Source organism: Dryobates pubescens, chromosome 24 (assembly GCF_014839835.1).
Source record: "Dryobates pubescens isolate bDryPub1 chromosome 24, bDryPub1.pri, whole genome shotgun sequence".
Classification (NCBI taxonomy): domain Eukaryota; kingdom Metazoa; phylum Chordata; class Aves; order Piciformes; family Picidae; genus Dryobates; species Dryobates pubescens.
The window spans coordinates 1,915,336-1,938,861 of record NC_071635.1 but is presented as its reverse complement, the minus strand read 5'-3'; the positions used below and the strand labels follow the sequence as shown (position 1 = coordinate 1,938,861).

Sequence of the window (23,526 nt, the reverse complement as noted above, 5' to 3'; positions counted from 1 at the left end):
CATTCCCCCACCTCTTCCCCCGCGCGTTCCCTCCACGCAGGCGCGCACGCACAGCACGCACAGGCACGCGCGCACGCGAGCCCCCGGCCGCCCCTCCTGCGCCCGGCCCTGACATCGCCGCCGCCGCCGCCGCCGCCGCCGCCGCGCCTCCGTGCCGCCCCCGCTGCGGGACACGCCGAGGGGCAGGTTCGCCGCGCCTGACACCCAGCAGGCCCAGGGCGGGAAACGTGCCCCGGCCCCGCGCACCCGAGACTCTTTCCTTAGGTGAGGGCTGATCGCGAGTAGGCCCCGCAGCGGCGGACGTTTAACGGCGGCTGCAGCGCCCCCGGGGCCCGCCTTTGCCCTTCGCCGTCCGCCCCGCCTCGGCCGGGCCCGGCTGCTGGCTCCCGGCCCGCCTCCTCTCGCCCGCTGTGGCGCGGGGGTGGCGGGGCCGGGGCGCGGAGGGGAAGGATGGGGGGAGGCTTTTGTTCGCCGTCACCTTGGCGGCGTGTCGCCTGCCGCCGATCGCGCTTCCGCCGGGCCCTGGGCGGCGGGAGATGCCGGGGGAAGGCATCCCCCGTCCGCCCGCCGCTTCCAGGAGGGACGGGCGCCCCGAGCCCCGCGTTCCCGGGCGTTCGCTGCGGCGTTGGGCCCCGCGCCCGCCGGCCTCAGGCGAGCTTCCCGGGGCCTCCAGAGGCGTCTGGTGCTCGGCGTGTGCGGGCGGCTGCGGGAGCGCTCCGCGTCCGGCCCGGCCTCGGGAGCTCTGCTTTGCTCCTGCCAATCCGTACTGCGGTGGATCGCTGACTCCGGGATCTCTCCTGCGGACCTCGCCTTTCTCTGCTTTCCCCCATCACAACCTGAGCCGCTCTGCTCTCGCTCGTAACATGGCTGAACTTGCACCTTCTGCTCTGCAGATCTGGATGCCTCGAGTAGATCATCTCTCAGCTGCTCTCATTTCCCTTCGGAGCTGGGCTTGTGTATTCCCAGGCGTTTGCTCCTCTTAACTGGAGGGCTGAAGTAGAGGTCATTGCAGTGCCGGTGCGGGTGCATAGGAGCATCTCCATGGCAAAGCTTCTACATCTCGTGGTCGGTTGGGTGACCCTGGATCTTGAGCTTGGTGCCAAGCACCGCTGCGTGAAAGAACTGGGGCAGCAGAGAGTGAGAGGATATGAGATTATTATTTGATTTGAATCAGAATGGCTTGGTCAGTCATGCAGGCTTTGCTGGGGTGGCTTTCCATGCTGATTTGGCAGTCCCTGAGCCTCTGTGTCCTGGGCTGTGCAGTTCAGAGTGTGAGTGTCCTGCTTTGCTGCAGAGGGAAGGGTGAACTTACTTGGTTGCTGTGTAGGTGGACTGCTTAGACACGACCTGTATGGCTAAAGCCAGCGTGGTATTCTGTGGTCTGTAACGGGCTGGAGGAGTGTGAGGGGAGGGAAATCTTCTCTAAGGAAGAATTTGTTTGTTGTATAAAGCACTCCACTGCCTCAGCTGTCTAAGGGGGTTGATCATGTCTCCCATGGACACTTCTAATGAGAGAGTAGTAGCAGAATGAAGATCAGTGACCAGCTCACAAGAAATGGTCTCTCCATACTGCCCAGCTCTATGTTGTGTGGCAGAGGTAAGATGGAGCAGGCACTGCTGTGAACACCTCAGCTGCCAGAGGTGGTGTAGCCCTGTGCCCAGGTGAGTGGGTACAGGGTTTGTTCTGAGCCCTGGCAGACCGGTATTAATTTAGCTGCTGGAGATCATTTCTCATTAAGGAGGCATTCTGAGTTCACTGTGACTGTAAGGATGCCTGCAGGGCCATGCCTGCCCCAGGAAAGCCTTTTAAGGATTCTGTCCTGTTGTGTTGCCTGAGTGTAAGCGACTGTCGTGTTCACCATGTGTTCAGGCTGGTGGAAGGGGAGTTCTCTGTGGTGTGATGTTTTTCATTAGCCAGAACCAAGTCTTTCCTGTGGTATCCAGCCACAGAACGAGCTGCCCGTCCCCTGATGTCCTTCTGAGTAGCAGGCTCTCCTCTGTGGATCTGAGGCTCCAGGTTCTGTGTTTCCTGTCACAATTCAGGAGTGCTTCACAGTGCTGGAGAGGTGCTGAGCGAGCAGGGCCTCCTGACACGCCGTGGTGGATCCGAGGCTCCCTTCTGAGGGCAGCAGTTGTGACACTGGCTGTCGTTTCTTTGGGGAGTTTCTGACAGATGGAGCACTGCCTTGCAGCTCAAGGAGACAGACTAACAAGTGTATCTGGTGAGATACCAGGGCAAAGGTGCTGAGCCTGGCTCTGGATGATGGCACAGTGGCTTTTCCAGAGCAGGTGGTGCCTCTGGCTCTGGTGGCTTTTTGGGTGGGTATTAGCTTTTTGGGGTGCTGCAGCTTAGCTGCCCAGAAGATGGTCCCCTGTGGTAGTCATGCCCCTAAAATACAGGGTGGTGGTAGCTCCTCTGCAAACAGAAACCCCCAACCCCCCGGCACGGCTTGGTTCCGGGGGCTGCCTGCAGCAGAAGCCCCCCGGCACGGCTTGGTTCCGGGGGCTGCCTGCAGCAGAAGCCCCCCGGCACGGCTTGGTTCCTGGGGCTGCCTGCAGCAGAAGCCCCCCGGCACGGCTTGGTTGGGGGGGGGCTGCCTGCAGCAGAAGCCCCCCGGCACGGCTTGGTTCCGGGGGCTGCCTGCAGCAGAAGCCCCCCGGCACGGCTTGGTTCCGGGGGCTGCCTGCAGCAGAAGCCCCCCAGCACGGCTTGGTTCCGGGGGCTGCCTGCAGCAGAAGCCCCCCAGCACGGCTTGGTTCCTGGGGCTGCCTGTAGCAGAAGCCCCCCGGCACGGCTTGGTTCCGGGGGCTGCCTGCAGCAGAAGCCCCCCGGCACGGCTTGGTTCCGGGGGCTGCCTGCAGCAGAAGCCCCCCGGCACGGCTTGGTTCCTGGGGCTGCCTGCAGCAGAAGCCCCCCGGCACGGCTTGGTTCCTGGGGCTGCCTGCAGCAGAAGCCCCCCGGCACGGCTTGGTTCCGGGGGCTGCCTGCAGCAGAAGCCCCCCGGCACGGCTTGGTTCCTGGGGCTGCCTGCAGCAGAAGCCCCCCGGCACGGCTTGGTTCTGGGGCTGCCTGCAGCAGAAGCCCCCCGGCACGGCTTGGTTCCAGGGGCTGCCTGCAGCAGAAGCCCCCCGGCACGGCTTGGTTCCTGGGGCTGCCTGCAGCAGAAGCCCCCCGGCACGGCTTGGTTCCGGGGGCTGCCTGCTGTACCTTGGGGCTGGGCCAGCTCAGATGGGAGCGGATTAGGGGAAGGAGCTCAGTGAGCAAAGGGATCCTGTGTGTGCCCCAGGTTTGCTGGCTCTCCCTGCAGATGGAGGGTGGTCTGAGTGCTTGCCTCGCAGAGCAGGGAGGACGTTTCAGCACCGAGCTGGGTTGTTTGCTTTTCCTGATCGTTGTTCACTGTTCCCCTGGAGCAGCCAGCAGGCGGTGCAGGGCAGTGGGACAGATGCCCCAGCTGATGGCAGCTGCTGCTGGGTTCCCCAGCTCTGCTGAAGGTGTGACTGTGCTGCAGCAGTGGGGTGGCAGTAACAGGCCCGCTCTTCCAGGCATCCTTTGCTAGCCCACAGCAGCAAGCACGGTTCAGAAGTGCTGATCTGGATTTGGGAGAAGCCTGTCCAAGGCTGTGAAAGCTGCTGTCTGCTTTGCCTCTGGCTTGGGGCACGCTGTGCTTCGTGGCTTGGCTTTGTGTGCTCTGGGGAGCATCTGTTTTGATTTGAAGAGTGTTTTGCCCACTTTCATTTCCAGTTTCAGTGGGGTATTCAAATCTGAGCAGCACCCTGGCTGTGAGTTGCACAAGTGTGGATCAGTGTAAAACTGTAACTGGATGTCTGTCTGCCTTTCATCATGGGCAAGTTCTCTGGCAGGAGGGTTCAGAGGATGAGATTTGCTTGTCAATAAACCAAAATAGTTTCCTTCCTCTCAAAGCTTGGAAGTCTGCCTGGAGCTTATCTTCAGGTTATGGTGAGGTTTCCTTGAGCTCCTGTCAGAATTTGGTTCAGCTTTTCTGGGAGTAGAATTGGGGAAGCATCCAGGCAGCATCCCTGCTGTTGGTGTTGTCTTGAAGCAGGATGGAGGTGGCTTTGAGCTACCTCTTTTGGCACAGTCTGGGACTGTGCCAAAGTTCACTCTGAATACCCACATGAGCCTGCAGCTCAGCCATCACCTCGGGTACCTTCACCTTCATGCCTTGCCGCAGCTGGCTGCTCACACTCCTTGTCCTGCAGGATAAGGGGAATGAAAAGGAGAAAGCTCCAGAGACATTGTGAGGAGCAAAGGTGAGAGCTGCTTACCAAGCCAGCTGCACCAGCCCCTGGATGTTTTGACTACTCCACATGTAGTGGCCTTCAGGACTCGAGAAACCAGCTGCTGCTGCCCTCTGTGCGGGGTGGTGGCTGAATGTTCCTCTTGGTTGGTTTGTTGGTGGCAGAGGCAGTTCAGTAAGGGAAGTTCTATCTGTAGGGATGGTCACAGGTTGGAGGAGTTTGCAGGCTGTTAACTGAGTGCTGCAGTGGTTGGTGCCCAAGTCCTTCATTACCTGTCCTGGCAGGAGCTGTTCTCTCCTCCCTGCAGCCCTCAGCAGCGTCATCCCTGGCAGAGGTGAACTTTGTGCTTCCTTTGTCGCAGCTGCCATTTGCTTTCCTGGGCCACCAGCAGAGGTGTTGTGCAGAGCTGAGGAAAGGCTGCAGTCGTGCTGTGTGGAGTCTGGCAGAGCTGGGCTGTTGTCACCAGCTTACAGGGATGTTCCTGTTTGTTTCAGCCTGCAGTGGGACTTGGTGTAGCTCCTGGGACCAAAACATCCTTTGTGCTTCGTTGCTTATCTGTGGGTGCCAGTGCCAAATCATCCCTTTCTGTACTAACTCTCCCTTGACTTTTGTTTTCCTGGGAGAAGTGGCCATGGAAATAGGTCTGGATAGGAACCCAGTTGTTGGAGGTGGTGGTGACAAGCTCATCCAGGCCTGCCTGCAGGCTTTTCAGTTGCAGTGAAGTTGTATACTTGAGTCATGCTAGCTACACAACAGGGTGCACTGAGCTGTGTCTGCAAGGCCCTTCAGTTTGGGAGTCTGAGCCTTCTGCTGGGTGCCACTGGGTCCCTTACCTCTGAGCCTCGTCTGCAACAGAAAGGGATTCTGTGTTTGCTTTAGGCCTTCCCAATGGTTGTTGCAGCTGATCTAAGAATGAGGCTCATGTTACTCAACTGAAAGGAGCACTCAGATCCTTCTTCCCTTGACTCTGGAGCGTGCACCAATGGGAACTGGAAAGTCAGCCTTTGTAGACCTTGTACTTGTGAGGCTTCCATTTGTGCCTGGTGATACATGGAGGTGCCATTCTTTGTCAGTTTGGGCTGTTTAAACTGTTGGTGCCCTCACCTCCAAACCCTTCAGGCCTGCCAAGACTCTGCTCCTTGCCTTTAATGAGGTGCTGTACTAACTGGGACAGGTGGGGATGATCACCCAGTTCTGTGGCACCCATGCTGGTAGCAGGGAGTACTGGCACCTTCGTTGTCCTGCCTTTTCATGAATTTGACACCTGAACACTTCATTAAGCCTTTGCTCCCCCTGTTGAGCTTTCTGAAGAGGCAAGGCAAGAACTCTGCAGAGGTGGAGGGCTGCACTGAGCCATGCTGTGAAGCGCTGTGGGTGTGGTGGCAATCCACAGTGCTGCCCCTGGCAGCATGGCCAGGGGTGGCCAGAGCTCCTCTCAGGGAGCACCTTCCCTTGCAGGCGCTTAGGATGGGCTGTGTGTGGTGGCTGTGGACTTGAGCAGCCTTTCCTCACCTAGCACAGCTTCCACTGAGGAACAGATCTGCCAGATCTGATGTGCTGTGGTGACTTGTCACAGACATTTCTGCTTTGTGCCCAGAGGCATTCTCAGTGCTCCTTGTGGTGTGCCAGCAATTTGCTGACATCTGTGCTGTGCTTGTTGCTGCAATCCTGGGTGCTGGCTGAGGTCTGCTGCCTAGCAGGGTCTTTAAAAAGAAACTGTTCCCCTGTATTCTGTGCCTGTGCTGAAGGTCCCACCACCAGTCTTGTGTTCATCACCTGCTTGTGGGGCAGGGGAGCACAAAAAGCGAGCATTCTCACCTGTGCCAGCTGAGGGCCTTGTTCTTCTCAGGGTGGTTTTGAAGGGAAGTTCCCATTTGTGTGCCTTGCTGTAGCATGAGTCCTGGGCTGAGGTTGTGTCTTTGGAGATTCCCACCTGGAACACGCAGAAGGCTCAAGCCTTTGGTGTCCCTCAGGGTTCCTGAGGTTTGGGTTCCCCCAGTGCTTCCCACGAGCCACATCTCAGAGTCTTGGGAGCTTAGAATAAACATTTTTGGTAATCCTAGAAGGAGTTTTCTGATCCCTTATCTCCAAGTACCACACTTGTGCCTGCTGCCTCACCTACCAGTGCTGGAGGCTTGCCTCACCTGCTGCTCCTGGCTAACTCTGTCTGGGAGCAGCTCTTGCGGTGTCCTTCGCCTTGGACTGCAGGGTTGAGATTGTTCTGCCAGTCCACAAAGTACAAACCGTTTGTGCTAAGTACCTGAAGGTTTGTTTTCATCAGAGATCCTTTTTGAGGCAGGCTCTGACAGGTTTGTGACACCTTTTCTGGGCAGGTTTTGCCTCTATTACAGCCCTCCTTCAGCTGAGGTTTGTGTCTCGGCTTCACCTCCTGCTTTATGTGCTGTCCAGCTGAGCTGCCAACAGTCCCCTGGCTTGGTTTGACAGCTCAAGGGGTTTTGATAAGAAAACAGAAATCTTATTCTAGGGTAACCTTCCAAGCTGGAAACTTGGGGGTTTGACTTGGTCTTCCTTGCCTGCTGCCTTGCCTAGACATTTGCATTTTGAGAAAGGAAAGTAGATGAAGCTTCTTTGGAAAGCTGGAGGGGATCTCCTGGGCACGGATGCTGGTGCTTATGAGTTCAGCCTCCTTGACCTGAACTGGGGAAAGCAACTTGCTGGGTGCTGGCAGCCATCACAAAGACTTCCAGAGTGCTGGAGATCCTTTATGGCATGGATCACCTGCCAGACAGCATGGAGGGCTGGGAGCATAGCAAGTCAAAGTGAGTACCATCCACCTCTGAGGCATAAAGGTTTCCCTTCCAAGTCTACAGAGAACGTGGATCCAGCATATTGGTGCTGCCACCTCACTGTTAGGAGGCAGTGCCTTCCTGGTTGGTTTGCAGTGCTGTTGAACTTGAATTTTTAATGGCTCATCACTTCAATGCCAAAGGGTTAAATCAATTAGAGCTTTTTAACAATTTGGGGTTGTTTGGGGGCAGGTTTGGTTTGAAAAGCACTTGTTCTGCAAGGGGCTTTGTGTCCACTGTGCCTTCCTTGTCAAAGTAACACAGGACTTGAGGCTGAAGCCTTTGTATTTCCTCACAGGAGGCTGGGGAGGGTGTCCTGGCCTGTGGAGCTCTGTGAATTCTGCCCCTGTTCACATCATTGTTTCAACTCTGCTACCATTGTGCTCATCCTGGCTTCAAGCTAACCTGGCTCTTTCTGATTGCAGCTTTTGACACTGAGTACCAAAGAAATGGTGATGGAGAAGCCAAGTCCCCTGCTCGTGGGGCGGGAGTTCGTGAGACAGTACTACACCCTGCTAAATAAAGCTCCTGACTTCTTGCACAGGTAGGGCCTGCACACACAGCCTGACTCCTGGCTTTGGGCAGCCAGAGCATGTGTGAGTGTGGGAGGAAATGGACCTGGCTAACTCTTGGGAACTGATTTCATCTTGCTGAAAACTGCAGCTATCTGTCACCTGTAAAGGTCAGGCAGCTGAGAATGTTTTAGGAGGCTTACCAAGGGTGTGACTGCACCAGTTCTTCAGGGCAGCAGCCACACTGTGGGCAAATGGAGCAGTGGAAATCCTGATTCCAGAGCAGCAGGGGCGGTTTGGAATGATAGAGGGGCCCAAGGTAACAAGAGAGTTTTCTTGTGGAGTGTTCTGTCATTTTGCCCTGAAACCCAGGAACTGTTTGCATAAACAGAGAGACAGAAGAATTTTATAAGGGATAAACTTGGACTCTTCTAGGCTTAACATCTGGAAGTGGAATGAAAGTGCAAGCTCACCTCTGAAATGTCAGGAAAACACTGGAAGCAAGTGTTTGTATGGAACATGGCAGCTTTGGGAGGCCAGGCCAGAAGCCTGCTCAGGAAGGGGTCTGAGGGCTTGGTTTTGGTGGAGTGCTGCAGAGATCTGTGCTGTTCACAAGACCAAAACCTCAGCTGCCTCTGCTTGGGTAACATGCATCTGAATATTGTTTTTGTGCCAGAGGTACAGGGTGGAGATTGCTCTAGGCAGTGACTCAGTGCACCCAGCAGTGCAGCCAGAGCCAGGCCATGCCTGGCTGTCAGAAGCAGAGAGAACGCTGCTCTGGGGCCACGTCCAGCCCTGGATGTACCCCTGGAGAGGCAGCAGTAGCTGCAGCTTTGCCTTGAGGCAGGTGGCTTGTTCCTCCTATGCTGGAGAGGAATCTTGGAGCCAAAATGGCCACTTTGCTTAAGGGAGGCAAGGGAAGGGTCGAGGCTGGTTCAGGAGCTTGCTGCAGCTCTTGTGGTGTTTGTCGCTGCGCTCAGGGAGCCGCCGTGGTCGGTACATCCTGCCTGACTGTGCTGAAATTCCTGAGGCACTGGGCTCTACAACCATGGGCTAAAATGCCTGCTGGCTTTGTTGTATTTTTTGTCACTGCTGTGACCTTTCCATCTCTTCCCTTGCAGGTTCTATGGCAGGAATTCTTCCTACGTGCACGGGGGGCTGGATGCCAGCGGGAAGCCGCAGGAAGCGGTGTACGGCCAAGCTGTGCGTATCCAACCCAGGCCTTGTGGCCCTCATTACTGCTCAGAACTTCCTCCTAGACACCAGGCTGTTTCTTCACCAGTGGCTTTGATTTCTCTCCCTGGTGACTCATGTATTGTGGTGCTGCCTCCTGCTCAGAAGCAGATAGCAGTTTGTTGGCTTGGATTTTTCTGTTTGATCATTGCTGCTTTTACTGTGGGTTGTGTTTGGTTCATCAGCTTTGTGTCTGGACTGCAGAAAGCAGATCTAGGATGGGAAGGAAAATCAAGGGACCTGTTAGACTTGTGCTATTGCTGGGTCTTTTTTCAGTTACAAGTGGTTCCTTGGGAAGGGGACTTTGATCTTTGTGGGTTACATGGAGTTCTGTATCTTAGCAAATCCTGTGAGTGGAGTTTCCTTTAAGTGGAAGGTCTCAGGTGAAGTGAACCCAAGGAGCAGAAGTTGTCACTTTGGTTGTAGCTCTGTATCAGGGTAATGCCATGGGACATCTGTTCATGTGGTAGCCACATCTTTGAGCAGTGTGGCTTTTAGCCCAGGGCTCCTCTCACTGCCAAAACCAGATTGTGGAGCACAGAAATCTTGGCAGTGCAGATCCTGCCCCTCCTGAGACGTCTGGGTACTTGGTGGTACTTGGAGGGTTGGGGTTTCTTTGTTTGAGAGATGATGTTTTCTCTTGGTGGGGTTTGTTGAAATGCAAGATAAATTCTGTCCTTCTCACAGGCCCTTTCAGAAATGAAGCCTGAAAACAGGTCCTGTGCTCTAGTACAGCTCAATGGCAAGCTGAGTGCTGTTGAACTGCTCTGAGAAGTGCTTGGATCCTGGTGGGGAAAGTCAGAAGCAAAGCTAAGAGGAGCCCAGGCAGCCTGTGCCCAGTGAAAGACCCTTCTTGGTGTTTACCTTCCGAGCGTCAGCCCTGCGCTGCTTTGCACTCGGGCCTGTAGGAGGTGTGCAGCTGGTGCTCAGCTGGCTGCAGCTGCAGTGTGGCTCTTCTCTCCCTTCCTAGGAGATACACAAGAAGGTGATGTCCCTGCAGTTCAGCGAGTGCCACACCAAGATCCGCCACGTGGACGCCCACGCCACGCTGAGCGACGGCGTGGTGGTGCAGGTGATGGGAGAGCTCTCCAACAACGGGCAGCCCATGAGGAAGTTCATGCAGACTTTTGTGCTTGCTCCAGAGGTGAGTACCTGTGAGAGGGTGTTTCACTTGGAGGAGTGATGGTGGAGACCTGCCCTGTAGCTACAATTTGTCCTAGTGGGGCAAACCCATGGGATCTGGCTTTTAGAGAGAGCTTGGCCCATGTCAGAGTGTTTGTGTGCAGGGAAGGGAGGATGCTGGACCTGTCCTCAGCTGCTCTGTGGTCTTGGACTTGAAGTGTTGGCAGCAGTAATGAAAAGCAAATTGGAGCTTGCATTTGGGAGCTGCTCTTGGCAGAGATAAATAAAACCAGTCCTGTCCAGCTCTGCAGACCAGGTCTCTGGAGTAGCTCAGGTCTGCTGGCAAACGTGAGGATGGGCTGAAGCTGAGCGAATGACTGCTCAAATGTAGCCCCTAGCCAGAGCAGAGCTGTGTTAAGAGCAAAGGGTGGCTTGTGTTCCTTCTGCTGCTCTCCCCTACTTCACCACAACCTGTGTGTGGGTGATGTTTGGAGTCCTGTTGAATTTCTTGGTTATTTCCCTGTGCAATGCTGTAAGTATTCAAGCACTGCTTTTGTGTTGTGAAGTCATTGTAACAGGGAGAATGCAGATCCCTTGATGAAACTGAGGGTCTTGAGTTAGGACCTGTGATTGCCTTGGCTTAGCAAAATTGCTTGGTTTGCTTTTTGTCCTGCTTGAAAGTTCCTTTCTTCCACTGGGCAGAAGTTAACTCTTCAACTGTTTGCTTAGAGAAGAGGCACCACTTAGCAGGTGGCTGTAGTGAGGCAGCCCCATTCCAAAACACTGGTGTGTGCCCCAGAGCTTGTCTCTCTGACTGTCCCTGTTGGTGACTGCTAATACCCTGTGTCTGCAGAAGGTGCATCAGAGTGCTCTTTTACAGGGCTCTGTTCCAAACAAGTTCTATGTCCATAACGATATCTTCAGATACGAAGATGAAGTATTTGGGGATTCAGAAGGAGAGCTTGATGAAGGTGAGAAGAGCCATAGATGTGGCTTGTCTTCTTCCTCTGGCATGTACACAGAGCTTCCAGCTGAGTCTGGAAGTGCCTGAACTGCATTGCAGTCCTCTGGGGCAGTGTGAGGGGCTGAGGTGGGCTATGGGTTCTGTTGCTGGAATTGTCTGCTGGGCCTAAACCCTCTGAGAAGTGAAGGTCATGTGGCAGTACCTTACTCCTTGAGGGGCTGAGCTGGCTCAGGGTGGGCAGAGAATGGGAATATTGAACAATGGAGCTGCCACTGGCTCCTCCAGGGAGATTTGATTCTTTCAGTCTGGGGGAATTTTAGGTAAAGTGGTTTGAAGAACCAAAGGGGTTGGCCTCTCAAGTGTGAGCCCTGCTTCACTTCCCTGTGGTCACCACAGGGCCCTCCCTTGCAGCCACTCTTGCCTTAGTTTGTTGCTGTAGCTTTCTTTGGATTATTGCTAGTTTAGCATGCTTTATTTTAAGTGTGGCTTGTGTACACTTGCAGAGGTGTTTAAGGAAGTTTTTTCTTCTTGTGTCAGAGTCTGAGGAAGAGGTGGAAGAGGAGCAGGAGGAAAGGCAGCCATCCCCTGAGCCTGTGCAAGAGAACGCCAGCAGCACTTACTACGAAAACCACCCTGTGACGTAAGATGTCCTTCTAGACTCAGAATTTGTTACTAGAACCAGCAGAATTGCTTGGGCTGTGGGTTCTGGATGTGGTTTAACAGGTAGCTTAGGAAACTAGACTGGACTGGCTAGGATGTGTGCTCTGTTAACTTGGTATTTGGATCAGGGTTTCTTCTGTGGGTGGAGGGAGGTCGCTGTACAGATGTATGGCAAGAAGAGGCAGAGCTTAACCTTCCCCTGGTCCCTCCCTGTGCTTCTGCTCTTTTAAGAGCAGCAGCCCTTGAGTTTAGCAGCTGTTCCCTGAAGGGTTTGTATGGCTGTGTGGTGTTCAGGCTCTGCAGAGAATTGTAAGACATGTTTCTGCTTCAGCAGGAGTAAGAAATGGCTTTGTGTGCAGCTACAGGGGTACGGCCCAGCTCCTCACAGCGGGCACCATATGGTAGTAGCTGGAAGGGGAATGATTTTTGCAATGGCAGCTGTTACCATAGCAGAGCTTGTAGAAAGCCATCCAATCCAAAGCAATTGATAAACTGCATGAACTGCATTTGGTGATTGTAGCAATGGGATAGAGGAGGCACTGGAGGAGTCATCTCATGAACCTGAGCCGGAGTTGGAATCAGAAACGAAACCCGAGGAGCTGAAAGCTGAAGCGGAAGAGAAGACCCTTGAGGAGCTGGAAGAGAAGTCTCCATCTCCACCTCCTGTAGAACCTGTTTCACTACCACAAGAACCACCAAAGGTTAGTTAACAGTCACAGCTGTGCTTCTAGGTGCAGATGGTAAACCTGCAGGTTTGGTTTTGGATGCAGCCTTTTGGAGTGGCCAGACTGGTCCCTCCTGTCAGTGCGTGAACAGCTGGACTTGAGCCTGCGGTGGGGAACAGGAGAGGGTTTGCTAGAAAAGGGAAGAAAGTTACTGTTAAGTGTTGCTCAAGTCACCTATGGTAAATTTTAGCTCTGCTTTTGAAGTGTGTGTGTGTTATGCATGTGTAAACCTTTGTAAATGTGCAGTTAGCACAGGTTAAGGAAACACTTCCAGCTCTCACCACTGAAAACCTCACACCAAGGGAGCCAGTGCTCTCCTGTGACAAACCCCACAGTGCACTACAGGCTCAAAGGCAACAAGGGCACGCTGCCTGTCTCCCTTAGAGGCAGGGTTCCTGATCTTCCAAACCACTGGGCACACTGTGCTTCGCCTGGTATGGTACACCTGAGTCTCTGAGGGTGATGGTAGCAGTGGCAAAAGCTGGAGGGGTCATTTTCTGGCTCCTGCCTGTCTCCTGTGGGGTTTTTTTGTTCATCCTTTTGCTCTTTTCCATTTTTATTTCTAACTTCTGTCATCCACTTCCTTTCTTTGTACAGAAGACACTGAACACCACATGGTTTCCAGTCCTAGGTTTGGTGGCATAGAAGCAGTGCTGTGAGCTGGGCTCACTCAGGTAGCCGTGGAGGGCACCATACACAATTGCTCCGTGCCGCTGGAGTCCGCAGCGCTGCAAATCCTTCTGTGTCCTCCCTGTAATGTTTGCACAGCCAAGTACCTAAGAGTCAGATGTGAAGCAAAAAGTGTGTTTTCAGCAGAGAAGTTTCCCTGTAGGAATGTCAGTGGTGTGCCATGATTAGTAGCCTAGGTTTGTTGCATTTCCTGCAGGCTTTCTCTTGGGCTTCAGTGACCAGTAAAAACCTGCCTCCTAGTGGTACTGTTTCTTCCTCTGGAATTCCACCCCATGTTAAAGCACCAGTCTCACAGGTAACCCATCTGTGAACACCTTGGATTGTCTCATTACTTCTGCAAACTGCTTCAGTTTGGGCTTGGTTTTATTTATTATTTTTTGAATTAACAGACCACTTCGTTTGACTTGAACTGCACAAATTCATTGTGTCTTACATGTTCATGCACTCACCTTGTTGCAGGGCACAAACATGTAACAGGACTGACTTTGGGTGATGGTGGCCTTAAAATCTGCTTGTGCAGAAACAAGAAATGCCTGCTGATGTGGGGTTTGTTGGGGCTTTTTTTGACCTGTCTTAATGGGATATGATTTGGTTTGCAAGGGAAAACCAAACCAACCAAACAACAGCTGCCCACAAAATGGTGGCTCTCCAAAGTGTGTTGGAAAGGGGCATTTCCTTGGCAGAAGTGCCCCAGCAGCATAAAGGGACAGCAGCCTTCCCCAAGGAGCTGCCAGAGGACTTGTAAGGCTTGATGTCCATACAGATATGCTGGATTTCATTATCCACTTGTAGTTAACCTGTCACAGAACCCTGTACCAACTTAAGACTGTGAGAGGAATGGGAGGATGCATTTCCTTGCCAGGACAATGCTGTCTTCCCATTCCTAGGTTGACTGGGTGAGAAGGGGAAAGAGGAAGGGAAGTTTGCCTGGGTGATAGTTCACGTCCTGCATGGGCCATGCTGGTGTGAGGCAGCCTGAGACTCACCTCAGCTGCCTCCATCTGCATCAAAGCCCTCCAAATAGAAAATGTCTGCTTTAACCTCTCCTCCTGCTGCTGTGCACCAAAGCTTTGTGTGCCATGGGAGCTCATCTCCAGAAATCTGCCATTTGCAGGAGAGCAGCCAGGTCACTGCAGCTGGTGGTTTGGCACTGGTTTCTTCTCCAGTTCTTAATGGCACAGAGGAACCTGCCTAGGGCTGCCCTTCAGCCAAATGCATGCTAAAAAAGAGAACAGGAAGCAAAGCAGCAAAAGCTCACCTCCTTGTATGGTGCAGCTTCTGCCATGGCAGTCAGATGATGGCTCTGTGATGAGCTGGGAAGCTTTGGTCAGCTTCAGCAGGGCTCTGAGCATTGCAGTGGTGTTTGAGCTGTGAAAACTCTGCTGCTTCTCCTCCAGAAGGGGCTCTCCTCCTGCAAAACCAAGGTGGGCTTTGAGGTCTTTGCAGCAGGGAGGGTGGGGTTCTGTACCATGGCTGCAACAATCCTGTGCAGTGCTCTGGACAAGAGAGCAGAGCAGAGATCTGTAGGCACCCTGCTGCAGCTTGGTGTGCTCTCTGCCCTTGGGGCTCCTACTGCCACTTCATGGTGAGGCAGTTCTGTGTGGCAGTTTCTGAACAACACTGAAGTGGCAAGAATTCACCTCTCAGCTCTTCTGGAGGCAGAGCTAGTCAGTTCTTAGCTCTTTGCTCGCTTTTTGGATGAGCTACACAGAAAGCTGGCAGAGAAGGCACCTGAGGAACTCCTGCAGAGGGTGCAGATCAGTAGCAGCTTTTTCCTGTCCTCTGGGATGCATGCTAGATATGGTGTCTGAAGAAGGACAGTAGGTTGCACTAGTGGGTGGGCAGCTCTTCTGGGATGCTGTGGTAGCCAGCCTCAGGGGTGTTCCAGAGCAGCTGCAACTGCCCTTCCCCTTCCCTGCAGCTCTCCAGTTTGCCCCCATCTTTTATCAGGCTACAGCTACAGCCTGGGTAATGCTGGCTCAGCACCCCTGAAGGCCTGCACAGGTCCTGCTTACAGGGCTGCTGGAAGCATGGAGGCAGGCAGGGTGCTCCCTGGCTCTTGTCTTCTGGCTGGGCAGTGGTGAGTTCAGAGAAGGATCAGATTATAGGGGCTGCATTCTCACCACTGTAAATCTGTTCAGACTCTGGGTAGACTCCTCTGGAATCTGCAGTGCCTTTGTGGAAGGGAGTGGTGGATGCCCTTAGAAAGTTGTGTGGTGCATGTTCACCCTGAGGACAGCCTGGCAGCTGCCTGTGGTGTGCATCTAACCCAGCTACTGGAATCCTGCTGAGAGGACATGGGCTTTTCTTCTGCTTCACATGCAGCCTAGATGCTGATCTGTTTGCTTGGCTCTTTGTGTGCAGTGTGGCAGGCATCTCACTCCAGAGAAACTTCTAACCCTTGTAAGGTTTCACAAATAGAATTGTCCCAGATTGTTCTACCTTGCTGTGTCAGAGGGGTTTCAAGTCCAAGGTCAGTGAGTAAAGGCTGACCTGTGGCTGGGTTTGCTGGTTGCCAGCCCTTTCCCCCTCCCCATGTGAGCCCTGTTAGGCTGAGGTTTGTGCCATACTTGGCTCCTAGTCATTGTCTGTTGAAATCCTTGTTCTGTGTCTTGATCCACCTCGACTGCCTGGGCTGGAAATGGCAGTCCTCAGTTGGTGTCTTGTGATGCTGTGAGTGCTGGCAGTGACCTGGGAGAGCAGAGTGGTGCAAGTGCAGTGCCAGGGAGCACCGAGACAGTCTTGTAGTGGGAAAAGGGGTGGGTCTTACCAGGAAGCAGCTGATGAGAGCAGCCCTGTGTTGTTTGGGTGGACAAAGTATTTGTGTGATAGATGAGAAGATCTGTGAAACAAAGCCAGTGGGTAGAAGTTAACTGTTGCTTGGGATTGAATGGAAGGCCCCCAGCGACTGAGCAAAGTCTGCTGTGCTTGAAGGAAGGACTGAGTGTTTAATCCTGAAGCATGTAAGGAATGGAGGTCTGCATGTGCTGAGTTTGGCTTTTGAGGTATAATTTACAATGCAGTGGTTGTTAGTGTAAGATGGCAGAGGAGCTCCAGCCACCCATGAGGAGGTGCAGTGAAAGGAGATTCCCCAGCAGGGCTGATGGCTGTAGCTTATTCGTGGAACAAGGAGTGTTGGAAGGCCAAGCTGATGCCTAGCTGGGCAGAGTACCAGTGACAGGGGAGCTGAAGCACTCCCTTGGTGGGTCATAGCTGCATGTTGCATGTCAAAGACAGGCTTCTGAGCTGGAACCACCAGCTGTTCTCAGGGGAAATAAGGGAGGTGTTGAGCACAAACCAGTCCTGCAGGGCAGTCTGAGCCTGAACTCTTGTCCTTGTGTTTAGTCTCTCTTGAAGAGCAGTGGTGTTCCTCCTGCTCCTGAGGATAACTTTGCTTTTCTGAGATAAGGACCCAGCACAGCAGCAGCTGCTGCACAGAAAATGGAGCTCAGGAGTGCTGGCAGTAAGCAGCAGGCTGCCCAGACGTTTCTGAATTGTTCTCTCTGCTTCTCAGGTGGGCTTTAAAAGGTGGGGGTTTTGCTTGCAAAGGAACAGAAGAGGTGTTCTGGTTCCTGAGAATGTGAAGGGTGTGCTTTGAGCATCATGGTCTTGACATCAGGAAGGTTGGAAAATATCTCCAGCAGGTAGTCTGTAGAAATTGTCACCTCAGGTGGCTTTGTTGTATCAGAAACACTGAGGGCTGAGGGCTTGGGGTTTGTTCTCCTCTTCCTTTTTGGTAGTTTCCCTATAGCTGTTCTGAACTCCAGGAGAGGAATCCCTGAGGTACTCAGACAGAAAATGTGATTTGGCCATTTCTTCACGCTCTGATCCCAGGCCACCTCCTACTCCATGGAGTCTGAGCCTGGCATGGAAAAGCTTTAGTTCATCTGTGCAGGGTAATACAGTCAGGGTGAGGAGATCTTGAGCAACAGAGCGTGGTGATGGCAGTGCCCAGTCAGACATGGGCACTTCACTTAGCCACATGCTGGGGAGACACTGTGACTGAGAGCACCTTTCAGCAGCTTAGAGGTCCTGTGCTGTGCCCCTTTCCCCTTTTGGCAGGGTTACCTGAGCACTGCAGTCCTGGATTGGTACAGAGGAATTGAGAGAGGTGAAAAAATGCACTCCCAAACACATTGACATGGAGGTGGATCTCTGGAGTCTGTTCTGTGCATGCTGCTTATCTGGGTCTTGGTGGGGGGATGTCTGAGGGTTTGGGTTTGCTTTTTCCTGGGCCAGTGTTTAACAATGCATCTTCTCCTCCTGTTCTAGCCAAGAGTTGAAACTAAACCTGAAGCTCAGTCTCAGCCCCCTCGTGTGCGTGAGCAGCGTCCCAGGGAGCGGCCGGGCTTCCCACCCCGCGGCCCTCGGCCAGGTGAGGTGCATCAGCTGGGCTGGGCAGGGGGGTGACTGCCTGCTCCTGCCTCCAGCTAGAGATGTGGGATAGGCTGGGGTGCACTTCCAAGCTTCCATCCTGGTGACGTGGTTTTTAGTAGCCAAGCCATAGATGGTTTTCATGTGGCTGGATGCAGTCTGAAGGGCTGGCCTGGAAAGCTAATGGATTTTTCCATTTCCTCTTAGTTTTGCTGCTCCTCTGAAGTGAGAGCTCTTCAGTGTCTGTTGTTGCCCTTTGTTTTGGACAAAAGGCTTGGCACGTTTGCCTCAGTTAACAATCTTGTACTTGTTTTGTGCAGTTGTCTGCAATACCATTGGCTGGCTGGCTGCCTCGCCTTTCTCTTGCTTGCTGAGCAGGCAGCTCGCTGCATTTCCTTGCACAGAGCATCCAGAGCTGCAGGTGGCCTAGCTGGAGAGCATGCACCCTACCTGGCAGGTGTCACAAGTGGTGTTTGGGGTTGAAACCCTTCAGAGCCCAGCCTGGTGGCATGGCAGAGCTCTGGCAGTGCTGGGCAAAAGCTGCCAGTCAAAGGCCTGGCATTACAGGGTGCTGATCGGTTCAGCACCTTCCTGAGTGTGAAAAGGGGTGGTGAGTGGGAGGGATGGAGTTGGTGTCTGTCCTTCAGTGGCAGTGCAGAACTGGCAGGAGGTGGCAGAGCGCATGTGGGTGAGTCTCAGGGACCAAGTGTCTCCAGTAAGTGCATCTCAAACTGGCATGGACTGGGATTCAAAGTGCTTTTGGCTCTGGTCAGTGCAGTGGTGCTGTGCTGAGACACTGATGAGGAGGTGACCTAAACCCAGGCCTTTATACAAGTGCCTTTACTGGGTGTAATGGCCCAGGTACAACAAGGACATCCTAAACAAGCCTGCCCAGGGTGCCAGATGGTGTAGTTAGCCTGGATTTACTTATCCTGAGCAAGGAAAGCAGGTGAAAGGAAAACAACTCCTGTGTGGTGTCATGGTGGAGTTGCCAGGGCTGCGTGAAGGGGACAGTGGCCTCCTCCTTGCTGTGGCACCCGTGGTACACACGAGTGCGGGGGCTGAAGGGACAGAGCTGTCGGAGTGCAGTCCCTAGGTGTGTCCATCCCAATCCACACACATCCTCTGACCTCAGTGGCTCTGCTGCCCACAGGGAGAGGGGACATGGAGCAGAACGAGTCGGATAATCGCCGGATCATCCGCTACCCAGACAGCCACCAGCTCTTTGTGGGCAACCTGCCTCACGACATCGACGAGAGCGAGCTGAAGGAGTTCTTCATGAGTAAGTGCCCCTGCCAGCTGCACAGCCTGAGAAGGAAATGGTCTTGAAAGGTCCTGCACCGTTGTGGTGGGTTGAGATTACCCCCCAAAATAAAATTGCCAGCCTAGCTCAGTTGGAAGGCAAATGAAGCTGTATTTACAAGCACACTGCAGCCTAGAAAGGTGAAGTGCAATGAATGAGTACAAAACATACAATGTTTACATGTGTTTATGATTTATGAACAGCACAAGAACCCCCCTGGACAAAATCAGGGAGCTACCAACAGCTTCTCCCTCCCTGCTCCCTTCCCCCACTCTCTACCAGGGAAAAGGGCAGAGAGTAGCTTGTTAGTGCTTAGCCACACCGAGAACGCAGCCAAGGTCAGCAACAGCTAAGCAAAAGCCACCAGCCAGGATCTGCTAGAGCAAAGAAGCTGAAGGAAAGAATTACTTTACACAACTGACTTTGTTAGTTGTCACAAGATGTCCAGGGTTGGAAGGGACCCAAAGAGATCATCAAGTCCAACCCCTCTGCCAGAGCAAGACCATACAATCTAGCTCAGGTCACAGAGGAACACATCCAGATGGGCCCTGAAAGTCGCCAGAGAAAGAGACTCTACAACCTCTCTGGGCAGCCTGTTCCAGTGCTCTGTGACCCTTGCAGTAAAGAAGTTCCCCCTTGTGCTGAGGTGGAACCTCCTGTGCTGCAGCTTACATCCATTGCTCCTTGTCCTATCCCAGGGTGCAAGTGAGCAGAGCCTGTCCCCTCCCTCCTGACACCAAGCCCTCAGATACTTATTTATTAAATCCCCTCGAAGTCTTGTCTTCTCCACACTAAACAGCCCCAGGCCCCTCAGCCTCTCCTCCCAAGGCAATGGGATTACTTAGACATTACCAGTATTCCCCTTCTTACATCCCATGGTAATTTATTGACATTCTACCACTTTTCTACTCAAATCTGTGGGAAATTTTTCTTAGGCACAGCCTAAAAGTGCAACAGGCCACAGGGCCCTTAGGGCCACAGAGGGGAACTTGGACCTGACATGACCTGCAGGTGCTGTCTGGGACACAAGTGGCACCGTGGGTGTGGTGACCTGGCTTTTGTTTCCCCAGGCTTTGGAAACGTGGTGGAACTTCGCATAAACACCAAAGGAGTGGGAGGAAAGCTGCCCAACTTTGGCTTTGTGGTGTTTGATGACTCTGAGCCCGTCCAGCGCATTTTAGTTGCCAAAGTGAGTACCGGCATTGAGCAGCCCTCAGGCCCAGGCTCTGGGGGCTGGCCCAGTTTGTGTGGTGGCTGTTTCTAGCATTCAGGCAGCAGCTGTACGAAAAGCCTGGTTCTGGCATACTTGTTCTGTCAGGAGGGGTCTGGGGGTTACAGAAGCTGTGCCAGCATCTCTCACGCAGAGTTCAGGTTTACCTCTGTGTGCAGGCACCACACGCAGCTCAGCGCTGGCTGCAGAGATCCTCGCCAGCTTAAAAGCCCAGTAGGCAACCTCGCTGAGTTCTGGGGTCTGGGCAGAGGAGCACAGTTATTTGCACTGTGACTTGAGCAGATGTGGAGGAGAAAGCAGCAGGTTTCGTTTCCAGTGTGTGGGAGCTACAGGGAGACTTGGGGAGGGACTTCTGTCAAGGACAGGATGAGAGGGAGTGGACTGAAGCTGGAGGCAGGGGGATTTAGACTGCAGATAAGGAAAAAGTTCTTTCCAGTGAGGGTGGGGAGACACTGGCACAGGTTGCCCAGGGAGGCTGTGGATGTCCCCTCCCCGGAGGTGTTGAAGGCCTTTGCCGCGGGCCGGGCGCTGCCGGCCGTGCCTGCGGGGCGCACGCTGGGGGCAGGCCGGGGCGCGGCGCGGGCGCGGGCCCCGCAGGGCGCTGCCTAACGTGTGCTTGCCCCCCTCTCCCGTAAGCCCATTATGTTCCGGGGCGAGGTGCGCCTCAACGTGGAGGAGAAGAAGACCAGAGCCGCCCGCGAGAGGGAGACGCGCGGCGGCGAGGAGCGCCGGGAGCTGCGGCGCAGCGAGCGCGGCCCCGGGGGGCCCCGCGGCATAGTGGGTGGCGGCGGCGGCATGCTGCGGGAGCGCGACGGCAGAGGACCCCCGGCGCGGGGCGGCATGGCGCAGAAGCTGGGCTCCGGCCGCGGCAGCGGGCAGATGGAGGGGCGCTTCGCCGGGCAGCGCCGCTGAGGGGCCTCCCCCGCCCGCCGGCGCGGCGTCCATCGTGTTTGCATTCTCGTTCATTTCTTTTGGCTTTGGAATGTGACACAGCCCTCCCGATCATTTCTTTGATGTGAGAAGCATCCTTTGGTTTCCAGTTTCAATCGAGGTGGACGTCGGTTCCCCCCAGTTCACACCAGGAGTCACACTGTTAATTTATCGATGTAGACTTGGAGAAACGAGGACTGAGAACAAACAAAACAAAGAACACAAAACAACAGACCGGTGAACTATCTGCAACAACGGTGACCTAAGGGACATGCCCAGTCGAATTCGGGGTCCTTGCAGTCCAAACCCCTCTGCTGCACACTTGGTGCCAGCGTTCCTGTTTCTGCCTCTTCCCGTTGGAAACACAAACAGTGCAATCTGTGCAATTGGAGAAGCTTGCCTGGTTTCTTTTATTTCTGTTGGTTGGTTGGTGGTTGGTTGTTTTTTTTGGGTCCCTCTTAGAACACTCAGCTCAGACAGACTTGTGTTTACGCACTCATCCGATGCACTGATGGCTACTCTGAACTCGTGGCTGCGACATCTGCAGGAGGCCTCGGAGGAAACAGCCCCTTTCATCCTCCCCCTCAGACAGGATAGCCTGGGAAGCGATGTGGGCATCCGATCTGCTGGCTGTGACCGACGCCTGTACACACCCAAACCTTAACCAGACTACACACCTCTTATTCCAGAAGGAATCCCTTTAGCTGTAAACAGAAGCAGAACCCAGAGCTCCGGGGTCGTGGCCCTGAGTAGGCAACCGGTTTGATAGCTCACGTCAGGTGTTTTTCTACCTGCCCCTCTGCAGTACAGGGATGGCTGCCCGACACACTCCTCCCGCCCCGGCCCCCTCGCTAAGCGTTGTACAGTGAAACTTGTCCTGACTGTATTTGAGTTCTCTGGTAATGTAATAAGCATGATGGTGCCTTCTCTGAACACATCATTCCAGTCTTGCTGGTGACTTTGTACAGTAACCGTGTATCAATTACTGTGCTTGCCAAGCCAGTCGGCTGCAAAGCCTTGAAAGGAAATCGTGGAGGGGAAAAAAAAGTTAATTGTATTAAAAAAACAAAAAAAATAGAAAAAAAAACCCCAAACCTCAACCCAAAAAGTGCAGTATCTGTGAATCAGTCAAACCTTGCTCTAGTGCTCATCCTCGGGTAGCAGCTTCGCCTGGTTCGTGGCAGAGGGGGGGAAGGGAGCAAGAAGGCATCGAGCGGTCTGCAGGTTGTCTCTTAAAGCAAAGCGGAGCTGGAGCCTGTCCTGGACGGGAGCGCCAGAAGCCAGTGGCGATGGGTGAGCGCTTCTGGCCAGCCCCTGGGCAGCGGGACTGAGCATCCTTCGCCAGGCCAAGCTCTTCAGAGGAGGATACTGCGATTCTCAGAGGACACAGCAGCAGCTCTTAAGTATTTGCATTTTCCAATTGCACTTTTTACAAACTCTTAACTCGTTTTGCACATAACTCTCAGCTGAAGCTGACGTGTCCGTGGCTCCGGGCTGAAGGCCAGGAAGGAGACCTCCTCCTCTTCGGCGCGACCGGTGGGTGCCCCGCGGAGAGGCCTGTGTCCGGAGGACGCCCCGGAGCGCGGCTGCAGAGGGCAGCTGCAGCAGCCGGCACAGCTGGGCTGCGCTTGCCCACGCAGAGGGGGGTGTTGGCAGGTGCCTCTCTGAAAGTGTGACCGCTTAACGCTGCTCCAGGCACAGAAGGCCCCAGCTCGGAGAGCGGAAGCAGGTAGGGCACCACAGCAGTGTCTTGTCTCTGGATTATGCAATCCCTGCTGGTCTGAGTGAGGTGGAAGATTTTGCACATCCTTCCCTGCACATGAGGCACAGCGAAGCAGCGTCCGTCCATCTCTCTGTCTGTCCGTGCTCCCAGGCTGGAGGTCTCTGCTCTGGTAAGTCTTGCACTATTGTCAGACCCTTCTCTGGGGCACGTCTCTCCCGCTCTCCGTTGTCACCTTTCAGTTTTGTTGAAGGCATTTTCAGCTGTTCCCTGGGATTCCGTAGCGCTTGGCCTGCTCTCCACACAACCCCACTGCTTGGGTTTGAAGCTTCTGGACAAATTGCTGTTGGCAGTTTGCCCCTGGAGTGATTCCTGTAGCCTTGTCCTTCCCTCTCCTAGTGCCGTGGTGCTTCGCTGCCACCTCCTTTGTTCATTTGGCAAATGGCCCTGGGAATAACCTCCACAACAAACCCTGGAGTTACCAGAAAGAGCTCCTGAGCCATTCTGCTTCCTGGCTTGCTTCTTGTTTGAGTGACATGACCAACCACTGGACCATCATCCAGAGATGTTTACACGGGGATAGCTCACCTGCCGTGCTGTGGACTCTTGGTAGCACCTGTACCTCTTAGAGCAAAGGAAGGGGTTCACTGACCATTGCCGCTGGCTGCTGCTCTGTGGGTGGTGGGAGTGTGTTGTCATCATGGTTCTGTTCCAACCAGCTTGGCTGACTCATCTCGGCTTTAGTAGGTCTCCAAGACAGTGGATACCATCCTTATTGCTGTAATGTGTCCAGCATTCTATGCTAGTAGATTCTAGTTTAATTGTTGCAGGTGGAAAGTATTTTTACTTTTAAGTTTCCATTCTGAATGTGTTTTGACTAAACATACCAATAAACTACTGATGTCTGCAGCATCTCTCCATGTCCCTGCTTCTCTTGGACACAGCTGGCCCTGGAGCATGCTTCCATCTTTTGCTGTGCAGGAAACGCTGTCTGA

General features: G+C 53.9%; 1 protein-coding gene across 3 annotated transcripts; it reads left to right on the top strand.

Moving 5' to 3' along the window:
- Positions 1 to 153: 153 nt before the first annotated feature.
- Positions 154 to 21,880, top strand: G3BP2 (G3BP stress granule assembly factor 2). Of its 3 annotated transcripts, none has more exons than XM_054172561.1 (12): positions 154 to 264; positions 7,493 to 7,611; positions 8,701 to 8,782; positions 9,783 to 9,956; positions 10,815 to 10,905; positions 11,436 to 11,538; positions 12,079 to 12,259; positions 13,170 to 13,268; positions 17,246 to 17,348; positions 18,501 to 18,629; positions 19,721 to 19,839; positions 20,518 to 21,880. In XM_054172561.1, the coding sequence occupies exons 2-12, from the start codon at positions 7,517 to 7,519 to the stop codon at positions 20,791 to 20,793; spliced, it is 1,452 nt and encodes a 483-aa protein (XP_054028536.1). In that variant the 5' UTR covers positions 154 to 264; positions 7,493 to 7,516; the 3' UTR covers positions 20,794 to 21,880. The 3 variants fall into 3 exon arrangements, with proteins under 3 accessions (XP_054028536.1, XP_054028537.1, XP_054028535.1); XM_054172560.1 differs by lacking the exon at positions 154 to 264 and adding an exon at positions 6,785 to 7,040; XM_054172562.1 differs by lacking the exons at positions 154 to 264; positions 13,170 to 13,268 and adding an exon at positions 6,773 to 7,040.
- Positions 21,881 to 23,526: the final 1,646 nt, after the last annotated feature.

Excerpts from the sequence above, each read along its gene's own strand:
- G3BP2 (XM_054172561.1), top strand. The coding sequence starts at position 7,517 with ATGGTGATGGAGAAGCCAAGTCCCCTGCTCGTGGGGCGGGAGTTCGTG. Across the intron at positions 8,783-9,782 it reads AAGCGGTGTACGGCCAAGCT|GAGATACACAAGAAGGTGAT; the intron begins GTGCGTATCCAA and ends CTCCCTTCCTAG. Across the intron at positions 11,539-12,078 it reads TACGAAAACCACCCTGTGAC|CAATGGGATAGAGGAGGCAC; the intron begins GTAAGATGTCCT and ends TGGTGATTGTAG.